Source organism: Mobula hypostoma, chromosome 13 (assembly GCF_963921235.1).
Source record: "Mobula hypostoma chromosome 13, sMobHyp1.1, whole genome shotgun sequence".
Lineage (NCBI taxonomy): Eukaryota > Metazoa > Chordata > Chondrichthyes > Myliobatiformes > Myliobatidae > Mobula > Mobula hypostoma.
Window position 1 is genome coordinate 45,345,535 of NC_086109.1, and position 22,129 is coordinate 45,367,663.

The 22,129-nt window shown below is 42.4% G+C and overlaps 1 protein-coding gene across 1 annotated transcript in view; it reads right to left on the bottom strand.

The window, feature by feature from the left end:
- The window catches only part of def6a (DEF6 guanine nucleotide exchange factor a), a 182,492-nt gene extending 172,323 nt beyond the window's left edge, over window positions 1-10,169 (bottom strand). The window contains exon 1 of the mRNA XM_063065608.1: window positions 9,983-10,169. Within this exon, the coding sequence (XP_062921678.1) occupies window positions 9,983-10,078 (96 nt within the window). The 5' untranslated portion in view covers window positions 10,079-10,169. The remainder of the gene's footprint in view (window positions 1-9,982) is intronic.
- Window positions 10,170-22,129: the final 11,960 nt, after the last annotated feature.

A 22,129-nucleotide genomic window follows, 5' to 3' on the forward strand; every position in this document is an offset into this window, starting at 1 on the left:
CCTAGAGATGCTGCCTGGCCTGCTGCGTTCATCAGCAACTTTGACGTGTGTTGCTTGAATTTCCAGCATCTGCAGAATTCCTCGTGTTTATGAAGGAAAAATATTTAATGGCTTTCATTGCAAAGTGATGGTAGTACAGAAGTAAGAATGTTACTGCAATTTTTACAAGTCTTTGATGACATCTCAACTAGTTGTCCTGTCCCCTCCCACTGAAGAAGTCAGTGGCTAGGGAGTAGAAGTTGTGAAGAGAGAGTTTGGGAGGATAGCTTCATTTTCCCCCTGTCCTTAGTTAGAGGAGATTTCCCCATATCCATTTGGAACATCAGACAAACAATATTACAGCTCGAGAGAGGAGGCTCGAGACCAGGCAGTACTGAGACAGAGTTCAGTGAAGTCAGCATAAATATGAAAATTGTTGGGACATTATTGAGCACTATCCAATAAATGGAGCAGGGTGACAACTGAAACTTCAGGAGACAAGAGGTGTAATGGTACAAGTGCTAGAAGAAAGACCACTGCTGATAATTCTCACAATGACAGTTATTTAGGCTGTAATGGTGACAAAGGAATCTTGCAGTTGTATAATGTATTTCACCAAGTCCCAAATGCAATAGAGCCAAAAGAGTCATTATATCAACACAAGAAATGTGGCATCCAAATTTATGCACAATAGTCTTCCACAAAACTACAGGAATGACAGATTGACAACTCCAGCAGTTCAAGCCAATATATGAAACCTCAATGTGTTACATTCCTCCTGAGTAACTGCGATTGACTGGAGGCTAAACAGAAGCCGCAGTTGATCAACAGGCAAATGACACTACCCTGGAGACCGTTACTTCATTCTAGCTGACTGTGTGCATTGGTTGTGAGATATCCAGTTAATTGAGCTCTGAAAGGAAACCGATCCAGTGGCACTAATGAACAGGGAAGTAGTAAAACTTGTTACTGGAACAACATTAAATATTCTTCTACTGGAAGCATGAGAAAATTAGTACAAATTGCATTTGCAAGGAGTAAGTAGTAAACCCTTTATCTTCCTCAAGTTTGATTTGACTTTGTTCTCCATGATCATTTGAATTAGTTAAATTAATGACATCTGGTCTGAAGGCAAAATAGTTGTGTAATAACATTTTCAAGTGATTACTCACCAATTAACCTGATGTTATGAAAATGAATTTTCAGGAAAATAATTGGCAAAATATGCATTGCTGTGAATGACTAAAGTCTTACATTATTCGGACCGCGCATTCCTCAAACTGTGTAATGTGCAACTACATTGTTTCTCATTCCTACATTCTTACCTCCATTACACACAATCTGAATCAGCACAGAAATGGACTCCAGCTCACCAGATCCATCTTCTTGCCCATCCACACGAATCCCCATTTGCTTGTATTAAGTGCACTTCATTTACTCCTTACCTATTTAAGCACTTGTCTAAATGTCACTCACACAAATGTCACTCATACCTACCTCCAGCACGTCCTCTAGCAGGAAGTTCCAGATAACAACCACACTGTAAAAACAAAACTTTCCCTCAAATCACCTTTTGACTGCTTCTTCTCACTTTAAACTTTGTTTTTTGATATCCTTACCATGGGACAAGAGTCTGACCATCAGCGCTGCTTATGATGTCATATAGCACCATCAGGTTACCTATTAAACTCCTTTCAGGGAAAGCAAACCCAACTAATTCTATTTCCTCCCATGACTAAAGTCCTCCAATCCAAGCAACATCCTTGTCAATCTCCTCTGCACTCCTTCCAGTGCAGTCCCGTCCTTCCTACTTGCATGGCAACCAGAAATGCCAGGAATACTCCATGTTGCATAATAAATGTTACATTCTGTGTTGTAACATGAAGGAACGCATACCATGCTTTCGTCACACCTTCTATCTGAGTGTCACTTTCAGGCAAGTATGGAATTGAACCTGTATTTGTCAACGTTCCTTTGTGCTCTATGTCCTACCCCAATCTGACTTTACACCCTCGCACACTTGTCCAGTTTAAATTTTATCTGCCAATGATCCAACCAATTTTCCATCTGATTTATATCCTACTATACCCCAAAACAACCTTCTTCACTATCTAAGATACTGGTTTTGTGTCACGCTCAAACTTGCTAATCAAACCTCCTACACTCACATCCAAGTCGTTTGAAATCCTCATTTACATTATTTACCAGCTATTAGCATACCCAGACACCAACAGCTACATATTTAAGGAAAGGATTCTTGTAGGGTGGGGTTGCTCAATTTTAAGTGATAGACAAACAGAAATATTCTCTGCCACATGCTGAGATTTTTTAGTAGGGTTAGTTGCTTGCTGCTAAGAAAACATGCAATTGCTTTGACAGAGGCAACAAGAACTCATGTTTGGAATTTTACTGATCTTGTGATATTGAGATAGTCAAGCCATTCAGTGTAAACTGTAACTCCAGAAATCTGCCAGTCAATACTGGCAAAAGAATCAAAGGGGGAGGTTGGGAGGGAGCCATTTGCTGTTAATGGATTCAAGGGATTATAGATGACATGAAAAGAGGAGAATTAATGGGATACTCCTAGAATCTTCAGAATTAATGAGAAACTGTTCAATCTCTGACAGCAATACACCATTCTTTTATCGCCTGGCCTGTCTGTACAAGTCTTACACTGATATGAGTCGCCCCTTAACCATCTCCCAAATTGGTCTAAATCCTTTGAGGTGTATTAAACCACTCTCTGGACTGAGGAAACTATCCGGTCTAGTGTGGACGTAGCTGTAGATGCAGTTGGAGACGATTCTAATCATTCTTTCACTGCTCCAGATCTGGAACCCTGAAAAAAAAACATTTTATTGGCTACATTCCTTAGCCTTTTCAAAATTACCAAGGGAAAATACCTGCCTTTATGTATCACCATTCATAACCACAGATAATCCCAATGAACTTCATGGGGGCTGAAGGATTTTCAAAAGTTGTAATATTGGATGCATGGAGCCAAACACGCACAGGAAGGTTTGACAAGTAACAACGTGATAATGATCAGATAATCTGATGTAGAGATATATTTAACACAGAACATCACAGCACAGTACAGGCCCTTTGGCCCACAATTCTGTGCAGATTTAACCCACTCTAATATCAATCTATCAGCCTCTGCTTTAAATATACATAAAGCCAACCTCCACAGCTGCCTGTGGCAAACAATCCCACAGATTCACCACTCTCTGGCTAAAGAAACTCCTCATCTCCATTCTAAAAGGATGCCCCCTCCCCTATTGTGAGGCTGTGTCCTCTGGTCCTAGACACTCCCACCATAGGAAACATCCTTTCAACATCCTCTCAACATCCACTCTATCAAGGCCTTTCACCATTCAATAAGTTTCAATGAGGTCACCTCTCATTCTTCTAAATTCTAGTGAATTCAGGCCCAGAGCCATCAGACACTCTTCATATGATAAGCCATTCAATCTGGAATCATTTGTGAACCTCCTTTGAACTCTCTCCAGTTATTACACCCAACTAAGAATATAAAATGTGTTTGATATTTCAGAAATTCATTCAAATTGCATTGGAGAAACAGATGATTTTTTTTGTGTTCAGGTCTCAAATGGGATTGAAAACTGCAATCTTCTAATGAGAAGTGAAAATTGTTATTATTGAGCCAAACCTGGCATTTACACTGAGCAGTTACACAAAGAATTCTGCAAGCTGCTGACAGCAATTCTCTGCTGTTGTGTTCTCAAATCACAGAAAATGTACAATATGCTAGACCATATAGCCCTATACCCATCATAGTCACAAGAGAGCTCCTGTATCTAGTGTAATCTCAGTGATTTACCCAGAGTCCTGACACCACAGGACTCCTGTTTCTAGAATAATCTCAGCGAATTATCCATAGTCCTGACACCACAGGTCTCCTGTTTCTAGAGTAATATCGGTGAATTATCCAGAGTCCTGACACCACAGGGCCCCTGTATCTAGAATAATCTCAGCGAATTATCCATAGTCCTGACACCACAGGACTTCTGTTTCTAGAGTAATCTCAGTGATTTATCTAGAGCTCCGACACCACAGGGCCCCTGTATCTAGCGTATCTAGACACCATGGCTCTTCAAGTATGGATCCAAAATACTGCTAGTATGTGAGGAAGGCTTATACCTCCGACAGACTGCAGATTCCAAACCCCTACCATTTCTTGGTGACTAAAATTATTCTGTCAATTTAAAAAAAAATTATTCAAGAGATACGGGCTTCACAGACCAAGTAAGCATTAAATTTCCCATCTCTAGCTGCCCTTGGGAAGGTGGTGGTGATACACACAAAATGCTGGAGAAACTCAGCAGGCCAGGCAGCATCTATGGAAAAGAGTACAGTCAACATTTTGGGCTGACACCCTTCATCAGGACTGGAGAAAAAAGTTGGAGTAGGAAGGTAAGAATGTGAGGGGAGGAAGAAACCCAAGGTGATGGGTGAAAGCGATGTTGGGACGGGGTGAGGGATGCAGTAAAGAGCTGGAAAGTTAAGCAGTGAAAGAGATACAGGGCTGGAGAATACGGGAAATCCAATAGGAGAGGACAGAAGGCCATGGAAGAAAGAAAAGAGGGAGGAGCACCAGCAGGAGGTGATGGGCAGGAAAGGAGATAAATTGGGAGAGGGAAAAGGGGATGTGGAATGGTGAAGGGAGGGGGGGCATTACCAGTTCAAGAAATTGATGTTCATGCCATCATACTGGAGGCTACCCAGATGGAATCTAAGGTGTTGTTCCTCCAACCCAAGTATGGCCTCATCTCGACAATAAAGCTGTCTTTTTGAATTGCTGCAGTCCTTTACCCAAAATGTCATTAGGAAGAGAGTTCCAGGATTTTGACCACTGACAGCGAATGAATGTTGAAAAATTTTCAAGTCAGGATGTAGCTTAGAGGTCAACTTCCAGATGGTGGAGTTTACGTGCTTTAGCTGGCCTTGTGCTTCCAACTGATAGATTGTGGGCTTGAAAGAAGCTGTCAAACCAGTCTGGGTAAACGGCTGCAATGCACGGTGTATGGTGTTGCTGACTCACTGGTAGAGTGAGCGGAATCTTGTGGACACAGGGCCTGTCATATGGGCTGCTATATCAGGTCCATACGTCACTCTTCTATGGTCCCTTGGTTTAATAGTTCCTTTCCATTTATTCACCTAGTCCCTTAACAGTTTATGCACCTTAATTAAGTCCCTCTTCCAAATAAAACAACTCTAATGCGTCCAATCATTCCTCAATGCAAACTCTTCATAAATCTCACCTGCACCCTCTCCCGTTCAATCACGTTTTCCACTGAACACTACACACAATACTCAAGCTACAGATTAAAGGTTGTAGTTTTCTGCGACCCTGTTACATATACAACTATTTTTTTTTTAATTGTCAACATTTCTTATCATTCCCCCAGTCATTAATAAAGCATAGCTAGCCAAATGCTGGGGTTACCCAAATCTTACAGGAAACAGCCTTCTGATCACAAAATCATCTGTCAGCCATTGCCTTTCGCTCCTTTCCACTGCCCAAATCTGCCATTTCCCTTTGGATTCCACAGGCCTTTAACGATCAGCCGGCCATTCACTCAACAGAATTTTAATAATTTGAGATGACCTTCAATAATTCATGAAGAATTTTCTGCAAAAACATATTTTTAAAATGCTTTCTGAAGTGCTAAGTACGACTGAACAACTTCCCTCATCATGAAAAAATAATTTGTTGACTGTGGTCATTTATTCCATGATAAAAAACAAATTGCTTTTTTTTAAAGTTTATTTTTCATTTCTCTTTCAGCTTTTAACTTAATAATGTGTCATATATCACTCTTTATTTTGTCTTTTGCAAGATGTTAATGATTATAATCTGGTTTTGTAATTTCCCAGTCTAATGTGAGAGATCTTCAATCTCCGTTGCCCAACTTGATTACTGACTTCACTTTTTGGTCTCAGATCCTTTGATGATGATGCAAAGTTCAGAAGGAAAAAGGGGCACTTTAAGGCTGCTTAAATGTTGACAGCTTCGTCTCCCAAGGTCAGTGACAAGTGTAGTCCCTTCACTACTGATGACAAAAGCTGGGCCAGTGCCTTAGTCGCAATGATACTTCATGCAAATCAGCAGCTACAAGGCAACTGTTACTGACTGGTAGCAATCTGAGTCAGAGATCTGTGCTCTCTAACCCTACTCTCGAAACTTAAGTGTATAACCTAAGCTGGCAGTTCAGTGACAGATATACTGACATCTTTTTTGTGAATCAGTCAAAAGGGAGGCCCTTTATTTCTGAAATTGACATTAAAGATTCTTGCAACACACATCAAAGTTGCTGGTGAACGCAGCAGGTCAGGCAGCATCTCTAGGAAGAGGTACAGTCGACGTTTCAGGCTGAGACCCTTCATCAGGATTCTTGTGTCTTTTTCTAACAGAACCTCAACCAAGATTAAGAAAATAGCTATTTCTTTGTCCCATTTTTTTCCTTTAGGGACCTTGTTGTGCACATAGCTATATTACAATTATTACAGTTCAAAGAAACTTAATTGTTTTTGAATTGCCACGTGATATTCAGAGTTCAGAGGTGTAAAAAGGGCCCTCCTCTGCCTGCTCTTTAGAGATGGTTCATTTAGGCGGGTCAAATTAGAAGAGCAGGGGCCTGGTGAATTACTTCTGAATACCACACAAGAGCCAACAATTATTTTCAGTTTCTTCACCGGCATCCTGCCCAACGAACTTAAATGATCAGATCCTTGTTCTCAGAATCCAATCATAAACACAATTTCAATGACTGTTTATGATAGCATACCATGTCTTATTTTACATTTATGTCACAGTTTTACGGTAGCTCACTTGAAAAAAGCTTTGCTGAACAACACAATGCAGTATCATCTTTATAAACCATTTTGCAACTGAATATTACTTTTCTGACTGCAGATTAGAATGGAGATTAGCCAAAACCAAACTAGAGTTAGAACCTCCGACAACAGGTACATACACATCATGAAGTTTCTACAAAAATTGACAAAAGTCAGTATTTTTTTCCATCCCTCCAGCAGAAGTGGCAGATGCACAGAATCAGGTTTATCATCACTGAAATATGGTGTGAAATGTGTGGTTTTGTGCCACTAGTATGCAGCAATACATAAAAATTACTATGTAATAAAATATAACTGAGTACTGCAAGAAGTGAAGTAATGTTCATGGTTACAGAAATCTACAGAGAGGAAGAAGCTGCCACTGAAACATCGAGTGTGTGTCCTCAGACTCCTGTACCTGCTCTCTGATGGTGACAGTAAGGGGCATGTCCTGGATTGTGAGGGTCCTTAGTGATGGGTCTGCCTTCTTGAGGCATCACCTTTTGAAACTATCCTTGACAGTGGGGAGGCTGGTGCCCATGATGGAGCTGGCTGAGTTGGCAACCCTCTGAAGCTTTTACCGATGCTGTGTAGTGGCGCCTCTATTGAAGACAGTGACGCAGCTAGTTATGATGCTCTCCATGGTACAGCTTCAGCACCCCTCATGCAAAATGCTTGGGGCCAGAGGTGTTTCTGATTTTTTCCAGATCTTGGAACATTTTCATCTATATAATGAGATACTTTGGGGGCAGGGCCCAAATCTAAATATGAAATCCATTTACATCACATATACACCTTATACATATACCCTGAAGGTAGTTTTATTAGAATATTTTTAATAATTTTGGGCATGAAGCAATAATGGGTATACTGAACCGTCAGAAAGACAAGTTATCACCACCTAGGATGCCTAGATGGATAGTCGGTGGCTGTTTGGTATCACCAACATTACTGACTCTGAATTTACATCCTGCCAGTAAGCAGTGTTTGTCCTACACACATTCATTACATGGATGTACTGATGCAGCTGTTCAGCATGTTAGAATTTTGGCAAATTCACTGCTGCTTTGTGACCAGATGTTTTATCACCACAAAGCTTTAAAAATTTAATGTTGTGCCTTTTCTTAAATTTCTGCAACCAGCCTACTGATTAGTCACAATTACCTTCAAATTCAGTTCGTCCTGATAGATCTTTGCTTGTTTCATGATCAGCATACCCTTAAGCGGCAAAGGTTCACTCCGACGCTGACAATCCACTCTGTCAGTACACGATCGAGATCTTCATTTTTCTCTTTATGCAGTTTTTCTATTTTTCATTAACCCCTGTTCATTATACATGAGGTCACTTCTCAGAGATGCCTGCAGTGCGCACAGACAGGCAGGTCACCTGGGCACATTCCCAACACCTTGTGGAATTTCCCATTTTGACAGTGTTTAAAAAATTTTTTGGATTTTCGAGGTTTTCGCATTTTGGAATTTCAGACCAGGGGTGCTCAACCTGTACACCTGTAGAAATTTGCAGTTGTCTTTGGTGACATACAAAATCTCAAACTCCTAATGCAGTACAGCAGCTGTCGTACAGTTTTTATTGTCGCGTGGACCCCTTGGGCCCAGGACAGATCTTCAGAGATGTTGACACCCAGGAACTTTAAGCTGCTTACCCTGTCCACTGCTCATCCTTTGATAAGGACCATGCCTGTTCTCCTGTCCTCCCTTGAGAAAGGGCAGTATCAGTTGCCTGGTCTTAGTGCAAAGTTAACGTTGTGACACCATTCAACAAGCCAATCTATCTCACCCCTGTACGCCTCCTTGTCATCATCTGAAACTCTGCCAACAACAGTTGTGTCATCGACTAATTGAGCTGTGCCTAGCCACACAGTCATCGGGGCGCAGAGAGAGTAGAGCAGTGGGCTAAGCACACATCCTCGAGGAGCTTGAGATACTGGTTCATTGTAAAATTTAAGAGAGGTACATTCATGGGCAGGGATTGGGGCCATATGGACCCTGGTGCATGTAAATGGACAGGAGATCGGGTCAGCATAGCCAAATGGCCTGTTTCTTTGCCGAGTACGCTACACTATCCCACAGGCTGTTCAACCAGTCACTGATTACGCAGATATTCATCTGAACCATTGAGAATGTCATGTACACCAAGTTAACACACTTCCTTTTGACTATCCTGTTTTTAAGCTACAAGTTGCATTAGTAAATGCTCTTCAAAGGGCACTTAGTGCAGTTACGATTACACTGGAACTCAAACGCGCATACAAAGAACAGGCAAATCAATATTTCCCCCTTTTTTTCCTCAAGTATACAATAATGTGAACATAAAAATATCGGAGACGCATATTCTCTAACAGTACTGACAAAGATTCTTTGCATTTCAGCTTTCATCTCCTGCTGTCACTTTCCAACAATCACTTTAGACTTAGATGCTTGATTCTTTTAAAGTAACGCGGGAAAGATCATGCTCACGAAAACGAAAATAAAGCGCATTCAGCAAAAGACGCACAGACAGGCTGGTACTATGGGACATTAGTTTTAAAAAAATCTGTGACTCACAGTTGCTGCTCCGCTACACAAGAACTCTAACCACTTCTGTCCTGGCGTTGCTGTATATTTCCTGTGTATGCGTCTTTCAGAGACGCAAGTCTGGTAGCATTGACAAACTTAAATAGAGGCTTTTCTTCTATGAGAAAAAGGCTCCAATTTTAAGTTTAAAGTTGATATCAGCTTAGATCAGTTCTAACTCAAAGTGACTTCAGTAGAGGCAAGCCACTGTAGCAAAAACCACGGTGAAGTAGCTGGACAGTAAATTAAGAATACAAATTTAAAAAAACAATAAAAAAGGCACATCGACAAGTTGAAGCACAAGCCTCTCTACCTTTTTGACTCGTTGCACAAGCCAAGACTTCCTGTCTCTAAAACACCATCAGAAACGTGTCTGTGCGTTGCTTAAAGTAGAGGAAACACAACAGACACCAAACTTGCGCCCAATTCAGCCGATGAAAACTTTTTAAAAGTGTCTGCCACATCCTCAGTACCAACTCCCTGCCAACACAACGCTGGAACTCGCAGTCCCTGTTGTCCGCGCCAGTACCCCCAGCGCCGTTCCTCGGGGCCTCGGCTCGCAGCGCCTTACCTTCAGCTGGGACTTGGACACTTTGCCGCTCTTCTCCACGTCCAGCGCCGTGAACGCATACCAGATGGACTTCAGCAACTCGCTCCGCAGCTCCATCACTACCTGCACCAGATCCGGGCGCGGACACGGCGCGAGTGAGCGCCGCCTCCTGCTGCTGACGTCAGCGTTCCGGGACCTCGCGCGCGCACCGCCCGCGCGGGGCGTGCACGCGCTATACCCTGCGGTCACGAGCCAAGCTTTACCCACCTCGAAAGCGCAGCCCTCGTGACCTTCCTTAGATGTCAAAAATACGCCGTGTTCATTAATGTTTTATATATAGATATTCTGCAATCAGTGCATCCATTCGGCCATCAGACCAACACACGCCATTTCAATGCTGGCCCTCATAATTGCCCAGTTTGCTGGCATATTTGGGATTAAACAGAGGTCAGAAGTTCAAAGCTCAAAGTACATTTATTATCAAAGTATGTATAAATTATATAATCTTCAACTTTGTTCCTTACAGACAGCCACAAAACAAGAAACCCAAAATAACCCATTAAAAAAGACTAACAAACACACAATGTGCTGAGAGGGAGAAAAAAAACACCAATCATGCAAACAATAAAAGCAAGCAACAACACTCAGAATGAAAGAGAGTCCGTAGACTCAAAGCCCAGAGCGGGCCCACATCCTCAGCCTCAGTTCATTACACAGCAGAGCTCACAGGCACAAAACCTGGAGCAGCAACAGCAGGCCACAGCCTCGGCCTGAGTGGAGTAAATGTCTGGAGCAGCCAGCAGAACGGGCCCGGCTCCCCCCTCTGATCCTGACACCCTGCCATTTCAATCCATCTGGCCCGGCATTTAAAACGTCCAAACACCAGATCGTCCCTCAGTCTAAGACCCAGGCACTGCAGCATCGATAAGCTCTGGGCCTGGACCCCACACTACGTTTCGGCCTGTACCTGAACTTTCCAAATCGGCCTGGCACTCAGATCGATCATACAGATGGAACAGAACAAAGATTTCTATTAATATATAGATGTAGCAGTCAGCAGGGCTCATCTGTTTGGTACCTGGTGGTTTCAAGTCCCACCCAGAGAGGTAATGGTCCAGTGCAGATGCATTGTTGGAGGGGCTGCCTTTCAGGTGAGATGTTAAATGAAGTCTGATAGCTCTGTCAGATAAATACATAGACAAAAAACAAGGTACAATTTCAGAGACACAAGAGAGACTGCAGATGCAGGAAATCTGAAGCAACACACAAAAAATGATGGAGGAACTCAGCAGGTCAGACAGCATCTGTGGAGGGAAATGAAAATTTGCTGTTTAGATCCTCAAGGAGTAGGTTAGCTACATACAGCTTTTGTCCTGGCCAACATTTATCCCTCAATTAATAACAGCATGGTGTGGGTACAGCTGGTAAATCTGCAGCCTCAGAGCACCAGAGACCCAGTTTAATCTTGACCTCCAGTGCTGTATGAGTGGAGTTTGCATCATCTCCCTGTGACCATATGGCTGTCCTCTGAATGCTCCAGTTTCTTCCCACAAATGGGAGTAGGCAGTTTAAATGGGCCGAAGGGCCTGTTTCTCTGCTGTACTTTTCTATGACTCTATGTCTCTAAATGGGCTGGAAGGCTAATTGGACACTGTAAACTGGCCGTACTGTGCAAGTGAGCCGAAGAGTTCGGGAAGAGTATCTGAGAATGCAGAGAGAATAAAAGAAGGCTTAACGTAGGACTGGCATGGATACAGTGAGCAAAAGGGTTTGCTTGTGTGCTGTATTTCTCTGTGGCTCCATGACTAAAATATATACTTAGATTTAAGTCTGCGTTTCTCTCCGCATTCTCATCTTAAAACAGCACAATGGATCACCGTAATGCAGAAAGAGCAAGAACTGTGTTTGCAAAGTTCACAGAAGTCTGATGTTACATTTCCTGTATGACATTACACATGGATACTCAGCAAACATCCAACAGGTACAAGCCCAGCAGTCAGTTCTTGAAGGAGCATACAGCCATAATCAGTATTCCTCCAGTCGTAGAGGAATACGGCTCCCGAATGAATAGTAGTAGTAATAGTCATACTTTATTCATCCCGGGGGAAATTGGTTTTCGTTACAGTTGCTCCATAAATAATAAATAGTAATAAAACCATAAATAGTTAAATAATAATATGTAAATTATGCCAGTAAATTATGAAATAAGTCCAGGACCGGCCTATTGGCTCAGGGTGTCTGACCCTCCAAGGGAGGAGTTGTAAAGTTTGATGGCCACAGGCAGAAATGAGTTCCTATGACGCTCTGTGTTGCATCTCGGTGGAATGACTCTCTGGCTGAATGTACTCCTGTGCCCACCCAGTACATTATGTAGTGGATGGGAGACATTGACCAAGATGGCATGCAACTTAGACAACATCCTCTTTTCAGACACCACTGTCAGAGAGTCCAGTTCCATCCCCACAATATCACTGGCCTTATGAATGAGTTTGTTGATTCTGTTGGTGTCTGCCACCCTTAGCCTGCTGCCCCAGCACACAACAGCAAACATGATAGCACTGGCCACCACAGACTCGTAGAACATCCTCAGCATCATCCGACAGATGTTAAAGGACCTCAGTCTCCTCAGGAAATAGAGACGGCTCTGACCCTTCTTGTAGACAGCCTCAGTGTTCTTTGACCAGTCCAGTTTATTGTCAATTCTTACCCCCAGGTATCTGTAATCCACCACCATGTCCACACTGACCCCCTGGATGGAAACAGGGGTCACCGGTACCTTAGCTCTCCTCTGGTCTACCACCAGCTCCTTAGTCTTTTTCACATTAAGCTGCAGATAATTCTGCTCACACCATGTAGCAAAGTATCCTACCGTAGCCCTGTATTCAGCCTCATCTCCCTTGCTGATGCATCCAACTATGGCAGAGTCATCCGAAAACTTCTGAAGATGACAAGACTCTGTGCAGTAGTTGAAGTCCGAGGTGTAAATGGTGAAGAGAAGGGGAGACAAGACAGTCCCCTGTGGAGCCCCAGTGCTGCTGATCTCTCTGTCAGACACACAGTGTTGCAAGCACACGTACTGTGGTCTGCCAGTCAGGTAATCAAGAATCCATGATACCAGGGAAGCATCCACCTGCATCGCTGTCAGCTTCTGCCCCAGCAGAGCAGGGCGGATGGCGAATGGAGGGTGAACTGAAGAGAGGTGAATGGGGTTTATCTCCAGAAGGTCAGAGAGACCTGTACAATGAAGAATAATGCACACAGGAACCATGTTCTCACTGCACGTGGGTCACAACCAAGAATTCCCAGCAAGAGGCTTGCAGGGAGGTCTGTCCATAGACCTTGTTGTAAATTTTGGATTCCAGAACCATGGCACAGCTGATAACATAGGCCTGCTCTGCTAGTGCCTGTAGGCTAAAAAAAATTGTTGTCCTTGAGTTTGGAGTTTGCCAGTCCTCTTAACGAAGCAGCAAATAGCCAATTCTGCAATATAGCACAGATCACCTGCAGTCTGCAATGGTCCTGAGGCAGAGCCACCGGGAGTGATTCAAACTCACCTTTATAGACAAAGTCAAGGAACACATGTGAGGTTGCTGTTGAGATCAGAAACCTCAGTGAGGATATGTTACAGTTTAACAGTACCCCTCATAAATAGCACAGTTCCATGGGAAACGGTAAATGAAACCTAGCTGGCTTGTCAGATAAATAAGAACAGTTAACTTTTTATTGGACTGTTGAAATTCAAAAATTGACAATAAGGAACTGCTAGAAAACTACAATAAAATCAAAAAATACTGAAGAAAATCAGCAGCTCAGAAAAATCTGGTGTGTTTCTCCCCATTAACTGTTGAAGTTTTATGCCAGAAAAATTGTGCTAGGGAGAGCAAAAATCTAATGGATGTTTACATACCCATAAAGTACTCAAAATCTTTCAACAAAGGGCGACCCTAGTTTGCTATTGTATTGTTTCAGAGCTGGGTGAACAAAATTTGAGACCCTATTATCCATTTTTTATGACATTGTTCTTTATGAAAGCCTTCTCTGCATAAATTGGCTGTGTTCCTACATTACAACATACTTCTCCTTCCCTGCTTGTTCCTACTGCTTTTCAGAGAAATATTACAGTGGTGACAGATGGACATGCATGGACATCCCATTTCTTACTTCCCATTTCTGCTTTCCTGCTCAAAAGTGAGCATGGAGTTTATCTGTGTTGCCCAGCCAGGAAAATAAATTTGGACAGCCAGTGCATTAGCCATGCACTGTTCACAATACTCCAAGTGAGGCCTCATCAGAGTTTTATAAAGTCTCAACATTACATCCATGCTTTTATATTCCAGTCCTCTTGAAATGAATGCCAGCGTTGCATTTGCCTTCCTCACCACAGACTCAAACTGCAAATTTACCTTTAGGCAATTCTGCACAAGGATTCCCAAGTCCCTTTGCACCTCAGATGTTTGTTTTTTTTTCTCTCCATTTAGAGAATAGTCAACTCTTTCATTTCTTCTACCAAAGTGAATGATTATACACCTCGAAGCACTGCATTTCATCTGCCATTTCTTTGCCCATTCTCCTAATCTAAGTCCTGCAGTAGCCTCTTTACTTCCTCAAAACTACCTGCCCGTCCACCAAACTTCATATCGTCTGCAAACTTAGTAACAAAGCTATCGGTTCCATCATCCAAATCATTGATATATTGTGTAAAAAAGAATCGGTTCAAACACAGACCCCTGTGGAACACCAGCAGCCAACAAGAAAAAGCTCCCTTTATTCCCACTTTTGGTCTCCTGCCAATTAGCCACTGCTTTACCCATGCTAGCATCTTTCCTGTAATACCACGTGCTCACAGCTTGGTAAGCAGCCTCATGTGCGGCACCTTGTCAAAGGCCTTCTGAAAATCCAAATGCACAACATCAACCTTTGTCTCTCATAGAAACATAGAAACATAGAAAATAGGTGCAGGAGTAGGCCATTCAGCCCTTCGAGCCTGCACCGCCATTTATTATGATCATGGCTGATCATCCAACTCAGAACCCTGTACCAGCCTTCCCTCCATACCCCCGATCCCTTTAGCCACAAGGGCCATATCTAACTCCCTCTTAAATATAGCCAATGAACTGGCCTCAACTGTTTCCTGTGGCAGAGAATTCCACAGATTCACCACTCTCTGTGTGAAGAAGTTCTTCCTAATCTCAGTCCTAAAAGGCTTCCCCTTTATCCTCAAACTGTGACCCCTCGTTCTGGACTTCCCCAACATCGGGAACAATCTTCCTGCATCTAGCCTGTCCAAACCCCTTTAGGATTTTATACGTTTCAATCAGATCCCCCCTCAATCTACTAAATTCCAACGAGTATAAGCCTAGCTCTCCTCCTTGTTAGTTCTTCAAAGAATTCCAACAGATTTGTCAGGCAGGACTTTTCCTTGAGGAAACTATACTGACTATGGCCAATTTTATCATGTGCCTCCAAGTACTCTGAGACCTCATCCTTAATAATTGACTCCAACATCTTCTCAACCACTGAGGTCAGACTAACTGGCCTATAGTTTCCTTTCTCTCCCTTCTTGAAGAGTGGAGTTACATTTGCAATTTACTGGAACCATTCCGGAATCTAGTGATTCTTGAAAGATCATTACTAATGCCTCCACCATCTCTTCAGCCACCTCTTTCAGAACTCTGGGGTGTAGACCATCTGGTCCAGGTGATTTATCTACTTGCAGACCTTTCAGTTTCCTTTCTCTAGTTATGGTAAATTCACACACTTCATGCCCCAACACCTGCAACTTCCATCATACTGTTAGTGTCTTCCACAGTGAAGACTGTTGCAAAATACCTATTCAGTTCATCTGCCTTTTCCTTGCCCCCATTACTACCTCTCCAGCATCATTTTCCAGTGGTCTGATATCCACTCTCACCTCTCTTTTACACTTTATCTATCTGAAGAAACTTTTGGTATCCTCTTAAATATTATTGGCTCACCTATTTTCACCATCTTTACTTCTTAATAACTTCTTTAGTTGCCTTCTGTTGGTTTTTAAAAGCTTCCCAATCTTCGATCTTCCCACTAATTTTTGCTCTATTATATGTCCTCTCTTTGGCTTTTATGTCGGTTTTGACTTCTCTTGTTAGCCGCTGTTGCATCATCTTTCCTTCAGAAGACTTTTTCCTCTTTGGATGTATATACCCTGTGCCTTCCGAATTGCTTTCAAAAATTTTGGCCATTGCTGCTGTGCTGTCATCCCTGCTAGTGTTCTCTTCCAATCAATTCTGGACAACGCCTCTCTCATGCCTCTGTAATTCCTTTACTGAAATGATATTGGAAAGGCAGTAAAGAACATCTTGACATTTTTCCACAGTGCAAGATAGATTTCAGAGTTTTATTTCTGCAACCAAAAGTCTTAATATAATTTTTTGAATCTTGGCTTCAGCTCAAAGTAATTTTGTAGCAAGATCAGTTCTTCCACATCCCTCCTGTTAATTCCTCATTACAAGCGCTCAGGAATGGATTTTTTTTACCCAAATAGGAATTTGGATTGTGAGAAGGTCCTGAAATTTCTCTGACATGTCCTTATGCAGCTCACCCAGATACACACGATACACTTAAAGATCATCAGATGCACTCAACATCAGTAAGAACAAAGAGCAGATTGTGGACTGCAGAAAGGGTAAGATGAGGGAAGATGAACTAATCCCCATAGAGGAATCAGAAGTGGGGAGAGTGGAGGTTCAGAGGGATCTTGGGGTCCGAGTCCATAGGATGTTCAAAGCAGCTGCACAGGTTGATTCTGTGGTTAAGAAGGCATACGGTACATTGGCCTTCATCAATCGTGGGATTGAGTTTAGGAGCTGAGAGGTAATGTTGCAGCTGTATAGAACCCTGGTCAGACCCCACTTGGATTACAGTGCTCAGTTCTGGTTGCCTCACTACAGGAAGGATGTGGAAACCATAGAAAGGGTGCAGAGGAGATTTACAAGGATGTTGACTGGAATAGGGAGCATGCCTTTTGAATACAGGTTGAGTGAAATTGGCCTTTTCTCCTTGCAGTGACGGGGGATGAGAGATGACCTGATAGAGGTGTATAAGATGATGAGAGGTATTGATCGGGTGGAAAGTCAGAGGCTTTTCCCCAGGGCTGAAATGGCTGCCACAAGAGGGCATAGGTTTAAGGTGCTTGGGAGTAGGTACAGAGGAGATGTCAGGAGTAAGTTTTTTACGCAGAGAGTGGTGAGTACGTGGAATGGGCTGCCGGCAACGGTGGTGGAGGCGGATACAATAGGGTCTTTTAAGAGACTTTTGGATAGGTACATGGAGCTTAGAAAAATAGAGGGCTATGGGTAACCCTAGTAATTTCTAAGATAGAGACATGTTCGGCACGGTTTTGTGGGCCAAAGGGCCTGTATTGTGCTGTAGGTTTTCTATGTTTCTATGTTTCTAGAAACTTGTAAAATTAATCAGTTTCCTCATGGGTACTAGCCTCTGTAGTTTCCAAGACTTCTTCAAGGAGCGTCCATTAAGGACCTCCATCAACCAGGACATGCCCTCTTCTCATTGTTACCATCAGAAAGGAGGTACTGAAGCTTGAAGGCACACACTCAGCAATTCAGGAACAGCTTCTTCCCCTCTGCCATCTGATTACTGAATGGATATTGAACCTGTGAACACTACCTCACTTTTTTTTATTATTTCTGTTTTTGCCCTCCTATAATTTAACTCTTTAATATACATATATTCTTACTATAATTCATTTATTTATTTTTCTATACTTATTATAGAAACATAGAAACATAGAAATTAGGTGCAGGAGTAGGCCATTCGGCCCTTCGAGCCTGCACCGCCATTTATTATGATCATGGCTGATCATCCAACTCAGAACCCAGCCTTCCCTCCATACCCCCTGACCCCTGTAGCCACAAGGACCATATCTAACTCCCTCTTAAACATAGCCAATGAACTGGCCTCAACAGTTTGCTGTGGCAGAGAATTCCACAGATTCACCACTCTCTGTGTGAAGAAGTTTTTCCTAATCTCGGTCCTAAAAGGCGTCCCCTCTATCCTCAAACTGTGACCCCTCGTTCTGGACCTCCCCAATATTGGGAACAATCTTCCCGCATCTAGCCTGTCCAATCCCTTTAGGATCTTATACGTTTCAATCAGATCCCCCCTCAATCTTCTAAATTCCAACGAGTACAAGCCCAGTTCATCCAGTCTTTCTTCATATGAAAGACCTGCCATCCCAGGAATCAATCTGGTGAACCTTCTTTGTACTCCCTCTATGGCAAAGATGTCTTTCCTCAGATTAGGGGACGAAAACTGCACACAATATTCCAGGTGTGGTCTCACCAAGGCCTTGTACAACTGCAGTAGTACCTCCCTGCTCCTGTACTCGAATCCTCTCGCTATAAATGCCAGCATACCGTTCGCCTTTTTCACCGCCTGCTGTACCTGCATGCCCACTTTCAATGACTGGTGTATAATGACACCCAGGTCTCGTTGCACCTCCCCTTTTCCTAATCGGCCACCATTCAGATAATAATCTGTTTTCCTATTTTTGCCACCAAAGTGGATAACTTCACATTTATCCACATTAAATTGCATCTGCCATGAGTTTGCCCACTCACCCAACCTATCCAAGTCACCCTGCATCCTCTAAGCATCCTCCTCACTGCTAACACTGCCACCCAGCTTCGTGTCATCCGCAAAGTTGGAGATGCTGCATTTAATTCCCTCATCCAAGTCATTAATATATATTGTAAACAACTGGGGTCCCAGCACTGAGCCTTGCGGTACCCCACTAGTCACTGCCTGCCATTCTGAAAAGGTCCCGTTTATTCCCACTCTTTGCTTCCTGTCTGCTAACCAATTCTCCACCCACACCAATACCTTACCCCCAATACCGTGTGCTTTAAGTTTGCACACTAATCTCCTGTGTGGAACCTTGTCAAAAGCCTTTTGAAAATCCAAATATACCACATCCACTGGTTCTCCCCTATCCACTCTACTAGTTACATCCTCAAAAAATTCTATGAGATTCGTCAGACATGATTTTCCTTTCACAAATCCATGCTGACTTTGTCCGATCATTTCTCTGCTTTCCAAATGTGCTGTTATCACATCCTTGATAACTGACTCCAGCAGTTTCCCCACCACCGACGTTAGGCTAACCGGCCTATAATTCCCCGGTTTCTCTCTCCCTCCTTTTTTAAAAAGTGGGGTTACATTAGCCACCCTCCAATCCTCAGGAACTAGTCCAGAATCTAACGAGTTTTGAAAAATTATCACTAATGCATCCACTATTTCTTGGGCTACCTCCTTAAGCACTCTAGGATGCAGACCATCTGGCCCTGGGGATTTATCTGCCTTCAATCCCTTCAATTTACCTAACACCACTTCCCTACTAACATGTATTTCACTCAGTTCCTCCATCTCACTGGACCCTCTGTCCCTTACTATTTCTGGAAGATTATTTATGTCCTCCTTAGTGAAGACAGAACCAAAGTAATTATTCAGTTGGTCTGCCATGTCCTTGCTCCCCATAATCAATTCACCTGTTTCTGTCTGCAGGGGACCTACATTTGTCTTTATCAGTCTTTTCCTTTTTACATATCTATAAAAGCTTTTACAGTCCGTTTTTATGTTCTCTGCCAGTTTTCTCTCATAATCTTTTTTCCCCTTCCTAATTAAGCCCTTTGTCCTCCTCTGCTGAACTCTGAATTTCTCCCAGTCTTCAGGTGAGCCACTTTCTCTGGCTAATTTGTATGCTACTTCTTTGGAATTGATACTATCCCTAATTTCTCTTGTCAGCCACGGGTGCACTACCTTCCTTGATTTATTCTTTTGCCAAACTGGGATGAACAATTGTTATTATGTATCGCATTATACTGCTGCTGCTAAGTCAACAAATTTTTCATAACATATGCTGGTGATAATAAACCTGATTTTGATTCTGATCATCTGGTATCCTTTCTTTCTCTTCCAACTCAAAGTGGTGAGTGTGAGCAATTTCAAGCTCCTGGGTGTCACTATATCTGAGGATCTATCCTGGATACAACATGTTGATGCAGCTACAAAAACAACAGTTATATTTCACTTGGAGTTTGAGGTGATTTGGTAAGTCACCTAAGACGCACGCAAACTTCCACAGCCATACATGGAGAGCATTCTAACTGGCTGCATCGCCATCTAGCATGGGGGGAGGGGTACTACACAGGATCAAAGTAGGCTGCACAGAGAGTTCTAAACTTAGTCAGCTCCATCATGGGCACTAGCCTTCATAGTATCCAGAACAACTTCACGGAGTGATGCCTCAAAAAGGCGGCATCCATCATTAAGGACCCCCATCACCCAGGTCATGCCTTGTTCTCATCACTACCATCAGGAAGGAGGTACAGAAGCTTGAAGGCACACATTCAATAATTCAGGAACAGCTTCTTCCTCTCTGCCATCAATTTCTGAATGGACATTGAACCCTTGGAACACTGCCTCACTACTTTTTAATGTCTATTTTTGCACTACTTATTGAACTATTTTATGTATATTGTAATTCACTTTTTTCTATTATTATGTACTGCTGCTGTGAAGACAACAAATTTCACAACATATCTCAATGATATTAAACCTGATTCTGATTCTTTATTGAAGCGAACAAAACCAAGAAGTGAAGACTTGTTGCCTGGCACAGTTGACTCATTCAAATGCCAAGCAATATATGTTGTCCCAAGTATGTTGCAGAATGTGTCTTCTACATTCTCAGACATTTCATCTATTCATCTTTGAACAGAGTTGTCACCGAGCAGAATTGCTTTAATTATTTGGTCTGGTGACTTATGCAAAACTGCACTCAGAACCTCCCTTACTGCTGGCAGAATCAGTTCTCCTATTGTATATGGGGCTTTTCAGATTTAACAATGAGCAATGAAATGCCGTATGAAGTATGCAAACCATCCCTGTTTTGTTGTGAAGTGCTGGCAAATATGTTTTGAAGTGGTTCAATTTCTGAAAGTTCTCACAAAGTGACTGAAAACATTTGCTTTATCAGTGTGTATTCTCTTCAAATGTTCAAGAAGCCTGGATGATTTTGTTGCCTCATTTTAAAAAAAACTTTTTCACACAACGTATTGGCTGCTGTTGGTTGCTTGGTGCTGTTATAAATCCGTATTTCAGATACTCCATACTATACCTTTTCATTTGGTCTGCTTCTACCATTTTCATTATGAATTAACGACTGCAGTCAATCACCTATCATATAAATCCAAACTCAAGCACTGCGATCAATAGAGGAGAAAATTATGTCATCATCATAGCTCAGGCAAAACATGACTCTCTTCTTGAAAGTACATACAGTGGGGCAGTGTTATCTTGGTTGCACTGCGGGCTAGAGAAATGCAATCAAGACCATTCGAAAGGGATGATTCCAAACTTTACCCCATTGAACTCCGTACCCTAATTCACAGGGATTGTGTCACTGCATGATTAGAGTACAGTATGTAAATTGTACTACCTAACACTGCACTACAGTAGTGAACGGCAATAATGTAGGGACAGGGCCTGGAAATAACACCTTTTCTTCAGTCCAGGTTTCTCATGATCTGCCAAATACAGAAGCGTCATACTGCTTTTCAACAACTACCACGCTCTTTGAACAAAGTCTAAGAGAACGGTGGGTTAGCAAGAGATGAGGTGATTACATGATCATTGTAATCAATTATGAGGCACTGAGGATCAAATGTTAGTAATAAGTAATTCATTTCTTTAATTAAGTGTGTAACCCCTCAGCTGCCCCTCTTGTTACTGAGCACTCCCCCACCCGCCCTCTTTATTTTTATTAGCATCTGAGAAATTCCCACCATCTACACTGTCTGTGCTGTTGTTCACTTTTGGAACCACTGGCCTAAACAGTTCTACTTAAACATATAATCTTTAATTTAACAATGATCCTGCAGTTTATTGCTGGTACAACTTTTTTCAAATTTGTTTGACTGACAACCCAATGCAAATAGAAAAAGACAACTACCATAGCAAATTCTTAACAAATCTCTTCTCTGGCTCTTCGAGTATGTTCTTATACTCTGGTTCTTTGACTGCATTCTTATCAAGAGTTGCTACTACAGCCATGTATCCAGATGCTGGGTTTCAAAATGTTAACAATTCCTTTCCTCCCACAGATGCTCTTTG